Genomic DNA, 11,045 nt, shown 5'->3' with positions numbered 1-11,045 from the left:
CTTTTCTTCTTCTTTTTTTTCTCTTCCCACCCCCCCAGCGAGAGGGGAGAGAAGGGGGCGAGAGGACTTTGCGCCCCGGCCCGTCGCAGAAAGGGAACTCCCGAGTTACTTTCCTCCCCTGCTGCTGGCGGTCCTGTGTATACTTGGAGTATTCTTGGAGCCAGCGAGGGGAGGAGGAAGGGAGCCAGCGCCGGGGGGAGGGAGGGAGGGAGAGGGGCGGGGATAGAGGACCAGAATGACTGGAGTCTTTGACAGCCTTGTTTCAGATATGCATTCAAACCAGATTACCTCCAGCAGTTACCAGCAGCAGCAGCAGCACAGCTTGCACAAACCCCAGGAATCTCCCACGCTGCCCGTGTCCACCGCCACGGACAGCAGCTACTACACCAACCAGCCACAGCACAGCGGCGGAGCTGGAGGAGGCGCGGGCAGCAACGGGAGCAGCGGGTCGCCCTACGCCCAGATGGGCTCTTACCAGTACCACCCCAACGGCCTCGGCGCCGTGCCCTACGCCACCAAAGCCGGGAGTTACGACCTGGGATACTCCACCTCCTACAGCTCCTATGCAACCTATGGGGCGAGGACGCCCCCGATCAACAACGAACCCGGTAAGACTCTTGGGCGCAAGAGATCATTGTTGGGGGGGGGGGGGAGAGTTCCTAACAAAATGTGACATCCCCCCCCCCCCTTTCTGGTTTGTTAAGCCTGAATTGTTTCATTTGGAACGGGGAGGGAAGAGGGCAGGGGAGTGTTCTCAAATAGCATCTCGCTGGCATTGTGGCACTGGGATCTTTTGACCCGTCCTTGAAAGAGACTTCGGAGTCTTCGGAGAGGGGCGGCATACAAATCTAATAAATTGAATTGAATTGAATTGAATTGTAGCCGAAGCTCCACAAGCTCACCCAACAATAAATGTATCTTTTTCTTTTATGTACACTGAGAGCATCTGCACCAAAGACAAATCCCTTGTGTGTCCAATCACACATGGCTAATAAAGAATTCTATTCTATTCTATTCTAAATAAATGTGGCTTCAATATTTCTGAAACCGGATCATTCACCCTTCCCCTCCCCCCCTCCTTTCTTGCCACAGAGAAAGAAGAGGTCGAGCCGGAGATCCGAATAGTGAACGGGAAGCCAAAGAAAGTGCGGAAGCCAAGGACCATCTATTCCAGTTTTCAGTTGGCAGCCTTACAGAGACGTTTCCAGAAGACCCAATATCTGGCACTGCCCGAAAGGGCTGAGTTGGCAGCTTCGCTAGGCCTCACCCAAACTCAGGTAAGAAGGCACCAGAAGTGTGTCGGGAGTGAGTGGGGGGAGCGGTTTCCTTTACCGGAGCAGTAAAATACCTATGCGGCATTGCCACATTTGATGCCAGGTTTTGATCTTGACTAGTTGTATATTTATTTATTTATTCAATTTTTTAATGCCGCCCTTCTCCTTAGACTCAGGGCGGCTTAGCAATAGCATTTTTAAACAGAGCCAGCCTATTGCCCCCACAATCCGGGTTCTCATTTTACCCACCTAGGAAGAATGGAAGGCTGAGTCAACCTTGAGCCGGTGATAAGATTTCAACTGCTATTGTGGGGGCTGCTTGGGCAAACCCAGCTAACTTGCCCAATGTATGGTCCAGTGTATGGACCAATCCAGGAAAGGAGCTAATTCAACAAACAGATTAGGAGTGTTGGTTGAAGGCAATGCCCAAAGCACCAGGTGGGATCTTCCACCTCCTCTTTGTTCAGGGAAATCACAGCCCCGCCACATTATTCAGCTGCATAGAAGCTGCTCCTAGAAAGTTTTGCCTTGCCTCGGGGCAGAGAGGCTTATTTTGTGCCAAGGATATTTTCTCATCCTTTTTTTTTTTTGTGAACATGGGAAAAGGCTGCCCTGCACCGCTTCCACAAATGTAGGGGAGGTCTCCTTTGTCTCTTCTCCAGTATAGGTTTCTGATTCATTCTGCTATGTTTTGGATCCCATAGAGGCCATTGCCAGGGGAACAATGAGGTGGGACCAGATCCTGTTTTTCCTAAGATCCCAGTGCTTCAGTGGATTTAGTGCCTCCTAAGTCTGTACTATAGTATTTGAAAGGGGAGGAAAGTGGCAAAACTCAAATATCAGGGAAACCTAATGCTAGATCTTTTTCAACTCTTCTTTGAAATTAAATACGACCATCACATTTTCTTTCAGTCCAGGTAGCCATCCCCTTTCCTGCTCTATCCATCCATAGTTGACCAGTCCCATGACATTTTCAATTAAATTAAATTAGGGAGGTCAGGTGGGAATTAAAAACCCCCAAAGAGAGGTAGGCAATGGAGAGACTTGGCAAGAAAAGCAGGTTCTTGAACTCAATCTCAATTGATGCCCATGGGAGATGCTGGAGAACCGGGCATTCTTCAAACTGCCTTATCTGGGCAGATGCTCTCCATTGAACGCGCCCCAGGTATTTCTGGAGAAATTCCCAGCAATTCTGCCCCTTCACTGTGCAAGGAATTCCACCAAGCCTACTTTTTGGCTGGAGACCTCACAAAAACAAAATAGGAGACTTTTCCTGATCGAGCTTTCTTCCACCAAACTCCTTGCCCCTTTGTAACCTCTCAGCCCCATACCTGAGCTGTGAGTTTCCCCAAAGTCTGTTTTGGGGGGACCAGGTTTTTTCCTCTTAGCCGCAAATCTCGGGGATTACAAAAAAACTCCCAAAGCCTGGCATAAACAAACAACCAATCTAATAAGCCTGGGGTGGGTGGGTGACCAGCCACTCGCAAAAATAACAATCTGGGACCGTCCCTTGAATACTCGGAGAAGGCGGGCCTGATGGGAGAATTTGCAGAAGGCAGAACGAATTGGGAAGAAGAAGGGCAGTTGTTGCGGTCCTTTTTATGTTATGTGTATTTTAGATGGGAAAGGGCTAGGCTGTTACTGTCTCTCGCTCATCCTTGTCCTCCCCCCACCCTTCTCTTTGGCAAAGGTGAAGATCTGGTTCCAGAACCGCAGGTCCAAGTTCAAGAAGATGTGGAAGAGCGGTGAAATCCCGGGGGACCAGCAACGTGTCGGCAGCTCCTCTCCCCCTTGCGTGTCGCCTCCCGCTTCAGCCACCCTCACCTGGGACTTTGCTCCCCACCCGCAGCGAATGAGTAACGGCGGCGGCAGCAGCGGCGGTTCGAGCCCCGGCACTCCGAGCGGAGCCGCCGCTTTTCTGGGTAACTACTCGTGGTACCACCAGGCGTCCAGCGCCGCAGCTTCCCACCTGCCCGGAGCCTCCCCGATCCTGCAGCAAGGGCAGTCTCACCAGCATCACCCTCATCTTCATCACGCCCATCACCACGGCGGGGCTGTCAGCGCGGGGACTATTTTCTAAGCCCAGCCCCGGCCACCCAATGTACGCTCCAAGGGACCTTTCCGGTGGGCAGGAGTGTGTATCTCTCACACACACCCGCAATTCCTTCCCCACCCGAAAGCATCTCAGCGGCGGCCGCCCGCCCGCCCGATTTGGTGGCGCCAAAGGGGACAAGCGCCTTGAGACTTCAGCCAACAATCCCTGAAGTTTCGGACTCAATTCTAAGTCTCTTCCCCAATTCCTCAAAAACCTCGGCTCACCCAATCGGTGACTCCGAAGTCGCTGATCAGATTCTTACTGACAAGCGTGAAATCCGGGCAAAGCTGTGGTCACACCCTTAGGTTTTTTTTTTAAAAAAAAGCTCTACATGATTTTTTTTTTCTCCTTCGGAGTTTTCTGATCACCCGCCCCAATCACCTCGACCTAATTTTTTTTTAAATACCAGTCTATTTTTTTCCCACCAGCTTTCTACCTTCTACGTCCCCCGCCTAGCCTGCAGCAAATAAGACTTTAAAAACTGTGCGCGCGGCCAGCGCAGATCTCACTTTTTTCTCCCCATTGTTTTCATCGAAGCGCTAGTGCAAAATTTCTTATTTAATTTTGTTTATTTTTTTAATACGTTTTTATAGGTGCCTTTGCAGATGACCTCATTTTGATGTTGGGGAGGGGGGGGAAGATAAATAATTTTTATATGTAGATATTTAAAAATGGGGGAAATAAAATACCCAGCTGTGTTTAAATTATCTTTTTTTAAATGTTTGCAGGACTTTTTCTTGGCAAGAAAAAGATATAAATATATACATATTATATGTTTGTAATAGAATTGTTTGTGCTAATTCTCCCCAACCTCTTTGCCTTAAAAAGAGGAGGGACAGTTTTATTGGACAGGCTACATTTGTTTATGTTTTGTGAACCTTTTTTTTTTTTAAAAAAAAGCATCATTTCCCCCTTTTTTTCCTCTCCGGGCAGCTTCCACACACGTTCTTTTGTGTATTCTGTTTTATTCCTTTCATCTTCACCTACCACAAAGTACAAGCTACTGAATTTTCCCAATTCGTAGTTGAGAAAAAAACCTTTAAAAACGTGTGTATGTGTGTATTTTTTTAAATGTACGTTCTTGGTTATTTATTACGAAAACCAAACAAAAAAAATCGCTCAATGTTACTTTTACAAGATGAAGAGATTATTTAAATAAATTATTGTTTGCACCGTTCTTGGCTCCATCAGTCGTTTTTTCCCCCTGTCTTTCGACGCCTTCCACACTCGGCCCGATTCCTCCGCGCCGGGTGAGAAAAGAAAGCCCCCCTCAGCCTGCCTTGAAGTTTGGAGGCGCCTGTCTTCTTCTTCCCCAGAACGAAATTCTAGTTCTTCCTGCTAGTCGCCAATTAGCTCCTTCCGTGGAACTAATCGTCCCTTCAGGCAGAAAGACGCGCTTTGTCTGTTCTCTCCTTCCTCTCTATGGTCTCCATTCTTGGGGCCGATCCCGGGCGGCCTTCTGTCTCCTCCAGCGCTGCACTTGTTGAACGTCGGGCATTCCCGGAGGGTAAATTTGAGGGCGCAAATTCGTGAGGGCGGGGGGAGCTCAGCCGGGGTCGCGCCGAGACTTCCGCGTTGTGCCGTCCACACACACACACATACACACACAAAGACACGCGCGCACGCACACACCCGCCCCGAGGCAGAAGGACCGCGACAGGCTTCCCTCGGCAAGCCCAGCCTGAATCACTCAACGCTCCTTCGCGCTCGCCTAGACTCGGCCCCACCCCACTGCGAACTGGCGCCACTAGACGTGGAGGCAAGCCGGACAGCAGGCTCCTCGGCGGCTTCCCGCGCTCCAGTCCCCGGCAGCGTGACGGCGGTTCCCGATCAGCGGCCTCGGCGAGAAAGGGAGTCCTCGGATAACTTCGCCTTGGCCTGTTTGGGCGCTTTGGCAGTAAAAACCTGGAGGCGGCGGCTGGCTTTTCTGGATGAACAAACGGGGCGCCTCTCCTTACCCGAGGCACACCCAAGAGACCCAGGATGCAGATCTGCGAAGCAGCCTTGCAACTCCAAACGTTGCTTCGTTTTGGCTTCCTTAGCTCAGTGTTTCCCAACCTTGGCAACTTGAATAGATCTGGACTTCAACTCCCAGAATTCCCCAGCCGTCTGGGGAATTCTGGGAGTTGAAGTCCAGATCTCTTCAAGTTGCCAAGGTTGGGAAACACTGCCTTAGCTGGCATTTTTCTTTCTCCCAAGTCACACAGGCTTTCTCTAGATGAGGGTCTCTCTCTTCTATGGCTGTTATGCTACTCACTGTGTTTGTATTCCAAATGCAGCACATTGTTATACAGGCTTTAAAGGCAGCATGGTATTTAGTATATGTCACGCACCCTCTCCCCAAAGGCTCATAAATTATTAGAGTTTGTGCCACAATGAATCAGTGTGCTGGATGCTGGCTGGGGCGTTAGAAGCCTAAGTGGGAAATAGGTTATTTTTGCTCAATATTTGGCAGAAGCCAAGGGGTGCTCTCACTGCCTTCCCTTCACTGCCCAAACGGAGCCCTCAAATCAAATGCGATTCAGTGTCTTGGAAATATTGTACCACACCATGCAAAATAAGGCTCCATCAGCTGCACCTGAGTTATGCTGGGAACAACTGGGAGAGACGCTTCTTCGGGTGACACTCCTTTCTTTATGACCAGGATTATTCCTTTCCTTGTTTTACTTATTTAGATTTGTATGCCGCCCACTCCTGAAGGACTCGGGGCAGCTTTTATCGTATAAGTTGACCCTCTGGGCATATATTTGGTGTTTATTTGTTAATATTTCAAATAACTGTTAAGAATGAAGTCTAGACTTGCATATAAAAATTACTTGGGGGGCTGTTGGTTTCACCGGTACGTCAATACCGTTCCCGTTTCTCTGTGCTTTTGTAGTCATAAACACGACATTCTGAAAGCCCGCAACTGGTGTCCGAGTTCCCACAACTATCCCAGGCTGTGTTGCTTCAGTTTTTAGGAGCAAAAATGTTCTTTTTCTGACGATCGATTTAAGAGCCGGTGGCTGAACAGGAGCACAGGGAAAAATTTCACAAGGCGGAAGATTTGTTTTTCCTCTACCGAGTGCCTTTTCTCGTGTTGAAGGTCAACTCCCATAATCCCCAGCCAATAGAAAGAATAAAGAATATTTATTCTGTACTCCCAAGAATCCCTTGGGAGTTGGGCGGCATCCAAATCCAAATAAATAGGTAGGTGGATGGATGGATGGATGAGAGAGAGAGAGATACTGGAGTCTTAAGATGTAAGAAATGCATTAGGTTGGAAGATCCTTCATTTTTAAATGCAAATTTGGGAGGCTTGTTGTATCAGTCTCTCTCTCCCCGCAATGCCTGATCATTTCCAAGGTGGTTGGGGAGGGCTTCACCTCTCTCGAAATGATTCAAAGCCCCCCAACGATTTTGACTTTCCAGCCCGGACAAAGGGCCGCTTCTTCCTCCTCCAGCAATGCCAGGAGCGGCGTCAGTAGGAAGATTGAAGCAACCCCCGTATCTCTGTTCAACATCTTAGGAAGGTGCTGTTGGGGCAGATCTGTCCTCGAACGAGAGAAAAGGCGGGAGGAGGGGGGCTGCACCTAAGCAGACGCCGGGAAGGTGACAGGAGCCTGCCTGGTGAAGGAGCCAAAGCTTGGCTGCCAGCCCGGGGCCAGGCCTAGGCAGAGGGCTCCCTTGTCCTCCAGACGCGCCACGAAGGGGGGAGCGCAGGGGTGTGTGTGAATCGCTCGGCTTGTCCGCTCGCGCCATCCCGGGGTGGCGGGTGGGAAAAGGGAGGCGGGAGGCGGTGGAGGGGGGGGAGAGATGAATGCGCTGCCAAAGGGGATGATTAAGAGGCCTATCAACCTCAACGCGCCGGAGGCGGTGAATGTGCAGCCCGAGTCGGAATCACGCAACCGGCCTTGTCAGGAGAAACGGGGGGGTGGGGGGGTCGGGAGAGAGACGGAACAAGCAGGCGGATAAACTCCGGAAGATAGCGGGGTGTGGGCGGTGTTGTTCCCTTCCGCCCCAATCAGAAACCCCGTCGTGGTTGGCTTTGTCAAAAAAACAACACACACACACAAAACCCTCACCAAAAACATAACAGCAGGATTCCCACCAACTATCAGACTTAAAAACCACACGGGGGAAGCAGGCCAGGCCTAGTCAGACCCATCTGGCGGGAAAAACAACAACAAAAATCAACCCCGCCACAAGCTTTTAAGGAGGAGGGGGAGGACTGGAAAATGGCCACGCTTCACTAAGTTTAGAGCCGAAGTGGGGCCGCCTTGGATTCCCAGAACTTGGCGCATGCCTGAAGCCCTTGCGCCCTAATATGGCGCTGGAAGGGCGCCCTATCTCCTACCGCCCGCCCCGCCCCAATGGAAGACGGCGAAGGCGGGAAAAATGACGCTCCGGCAAACCCAAGGCGCGCACCACCGCCTCGCCTTTTCGCACCCGTTTGCCTGGGAGTGAGCCCGCACGGCGCCCAATCTCAGAAGGGCCCGGCGAAGAACAAAGAAGGCGGGAGGCCTCGGGAAGAAGGCGAGACGCGGCGGGAGAGAGGCAGGGAGGGAAGGGGCAGCTGGGAGAAGCGAACGCGAGAGGCAAAGCGGGGGAGGAGAGCGTGGGAGAATCGGCGCTCCGGAGGCCTGGGCGGGAGAGCGCGAGGGCGGGGCCTGAGCGAAGATCCTCCGGCCGCCTAAGGCGCGGCGCTGATGAGACTTTCCCACACAGCCCGGGCCTCCCTCCGAGACAACAGGCCCTGTGATCCTTCCTCCCCCCCCCCCCATTTCCTCTGTGGCGGACGCGGCCTGGTGAAAAATGGAAACGGGAAACGGAGGAACTTCGGTTTCCGCAGGAACCAAAAGGGGTCATTGGGCCTCCCTCCATGATCCGGAGGGTGACCCGGAAGGCACCCATTTTTGGCGAACGCCCATTAAGCGGCTTCTTTCCAAAGGAAGGGTCCGAAATTGTTCGGAGGACGCGGGCCAGTTCACCACTGCTGCGCACGGGACAGAGCGTTAGGCCGAAGCGCTGCAAAGCCCGCTCGAAAGCCCGCCACGTATTCTTGGCTGGATGTTTTTTAGCATGATTAATGCTTGTTTTTCATTTTTATTGTGCTTTTTTTTGTCAAACAGGAACATAAGACGGTCTGCATTGGGCTTCATTGTCCAACGTTTCTTCAAAACAACAACCTTAGGCAGTGGTTTGGCCTAGGAGGTTGTGTCTGGCCACCAGTTATGAAAGATCCTACATTACTTACCCACTACACCAGTAGGCCCAGAGTGCATTCACCCCGACACCTAAAGCCCAGTAAACTGGAGGGGCAGGTGAATAAACATAATACTATACTTAAGTCTGCTTCGTATATTTCAGAATGGGAAATATAATTGATTAAATTACTGCTTGCTCGGAAACATTGCTCAATGAAACAACACAACACACACTTGTTGTGAGATATCCCTCATCCGAGGCTGGTGATCCATAATGTACACACAGGCACACAAAAATAACAGGAGCTTTAACTTGCTTCCTTAGATATGGGCAAAAAAAATATCTGATCTTACCAGGACTGTGATCATATTTAGTAAATAAAATATTTCCATCAGGCGCATTGGAGAAACCCAGTTATTTCGAGATGTTTTATTTCTGCTTTTCTGCAAGATGGGATGGTTTATTATTTAAAATACTAAAATGGTATATAGAAAAGAGAGAGCATATTGTGTGTGTTTTGAGAGGGAGGCAAGGGGAGAGAGATGGTGGTGATGTTTACTATGAGATTTTGGGCCAGGCATTGGAATCCTCCCCCCTCCACCTCCTCAAATAAAGCTTTATCTTCCTCAATGGGATTTTCTATGGATTAAATGCCTTGGAGGCTTATTTTTAAGGCCAGCCTTAAGAATTTAAGTCAGACGATAAACTAACTGAAGTGGAAGTTTTTTAGATCTAGATGCCCAAGAAAGCTTGGAAATTACTCACATGGCTGTATACTTTGAGGGAGGTGGGGGGGAAGGAAGGAATCCATCAATGAATCTGACCTTATGATCTTAAAGACACTGTCCCTGATATTAAGAAACTAAATTGATTGACAATTGTAAAAGAAAGCTATTTTGGATTTGGTAGGTGTTTCTGATAAACATTCTGTGCCATAGCTTTGGGTCTCAATACTTGCAATGAAAATATCAGTTCTGCAATAGGACATTAGTTAGTTGCATATTCAGCCAGATGGTTAGACTGGCATTTTTTATCCATTTGTCAAGTCCTCCCCAAGGTCTTGGGACATTTGTGATTTATTTTATTGTTGTTGTTATCATCATCATTTGAAGATCAAAGAAGAGACCATTGCAGATCAGCACTTGGGCAAAGGAATGACAAAGTCCAGTAGGAATCAGTGGCCAGGGATCATTTCCTCTCTCATGGGACCAAGAGATCAGATTGCAGACAAGTCTGGTTCCTGGTCCCGATGCGATTGGGAGGAAATCATTCTGGGGTAGCAAAATCTGCTTTTGAGCCGTCCCCCTCGGGAGCTCCAGGTGGCAGAAAGACACCGAAGATTGCGACTGGAAGAGAGATCCGACCTCCGTGTCCTGAAAGTGATATTTAGGTAGATTTGGGCATTTGCTCTCCAAGATTGTACCATCTTAGAGGGTCGTTTTGGATCAGCGTAGCTTTTACGAACCCAATCGTCTATTCTTCCTTTGCCGGTGTATTGGATTGTAGCGCATTGTATTCTGTTATATCGCATTGATGCTGCTGCTGTTGCTGTTGTTATTGGCTCAAAAACAGACCGAGAATACAAAAAAGATGTTTCCAGGTCTTCAGTAGAGGCAATCTTTTCCCCCCAGCCTGTTTAAAAATAAAAATCAAAGAGGTCGGGGAGAAAACCGGTAGAATTCAGCCCGGGAAAGATACGCCTTTAGGCACAATGGCTCCCTTTCAAACCTTGCGCTCCGCCGCCGCTTCGCTTATTTGCCTTTAAACGATTTCCCCGCAGATAGGAAGGACCCCAGTCGCTCTGAAGAAGCCCACCACGCCTTCTTCTTCAAAGGCCCCACCATGGGGAGGGACAGCCAGCCCCTGAGGGAAAGCTGAGGCTCATGTTCGCCACCAGCTCGCGGACCTTTTGCAGCCCAGTGGGGCTGAAAAAACAGGGACGTGCCTGGGCCTTGTGGAATCACACAACCATCCACCCACCCGTTACCCCGTTTTTTTTCTCTAGAGATCCTCGGACCATCTGACTTTCTGCTGATTCTAACAAACCCCCCCCAAAAAAATCCTCTCTGGTTATTTTTAGCTGTACCCCGTTTCTCGGGGGCTACTGAAGGGGCCTTCTCCTCCCGTTCTCCCCTGCCCTGCCTTGCCTTGCCAAAAGACCCACTTGAAAACAGGCTCCCACGACTGCTGCTTACACTGCCCCTCCAGGGAACGGGGAGGGAGTTAAGAGAAGGAGGGGGGAGGTAAAGCAATGCAATTAAATTTCTCCCCACACATTTTCCGAGAGGGAGGCGGCGTCGGAGGTCACCCTGGAACGCAACTTCCTTAAAAGGAGTAATTTTCCTCTGAAAAATGGTGGTGGTGGTTGGGGAACATTGGGGGGGGAGGCCCTGGTTTTTTTAAAAAAAATAATGCCATTCGGTAGGCAATTTGCTAATTTAGCCTTATTAAAACTGGGGGGGGGAATAGAACACCCAAGAAATTCAATT

The 11,045-nt window shown here is 49.9% G+C and overlaps 1 protein-coding gene across 1 annotated transcript; it reads left to right on the top strand.

Moving 5' to 3' along the window:
* The first annotated feature begins 235 nt into the window (after positions 1–235).
* On the top strand, positions 236–3,354 carry DLX2 (distal-less homeobox 2). The gene is made up of 3 exons (XM_070737350.1): positions 236–608; positions 1,093–1,277; positions 2,965–3,354. The coding sequence occupies exons 1-3, from the start codon at positions 236–238 to the stop codon at positions 3,352–3,354; spliced, it is 948 nt and encodes a 315-aa protein (XP_070593451.1).
* The last annotated feature ends 7,691 nt before the right edge of the window (positions 3,355–11,045 follow it).

This window comes from Erythrolamprus reginae, chromosome 1 (assembly GCF_031021105.1).
Source record: "Erythrolamprus reginae isolate rEryReg1 chromosome 1, rEryReg1.hap1, whole genome shotgun sequence".
Lineage (NCBI taxonomy): Eukaryota > Metazoa > Chordata > Lepidosauria > Squamata > Dipsadidae > Erythrolamprus > Erythrolamprus reginae.
Note: the sequence above shows the minus strand (reverse complement) of the source record. Positions and strands in the feature narration are given on the sequence as shown.

What these genes read in the sequence shown, in the direction of transcription:
- DLX2 (XM_070737350.1), top strand. Translation starts at nt 236, where the DNA reads ATGACTGGAGTCTTTGACAGCCTTGTTTCAGATATGCATTCAAACCAG. An exon ending in CCCGATCAACAACGAACCCG is followed by an intron (nt 609 to 1,092) that starts GTAAGACTCTTG and finishes TTCTTGCCACAG; the next exon opens with AGAAAGAAGAGGTCGAGCCG. An exon ending in TAGGCCTCACCCAAACTCAG is followed by an intron (nt 1,278 to 2,964) that starts GTAAGAAGGCAC and finishes TCTTTGGCAAAG; the next exon opens with GTGAAGATCTGGTTCCAGAA.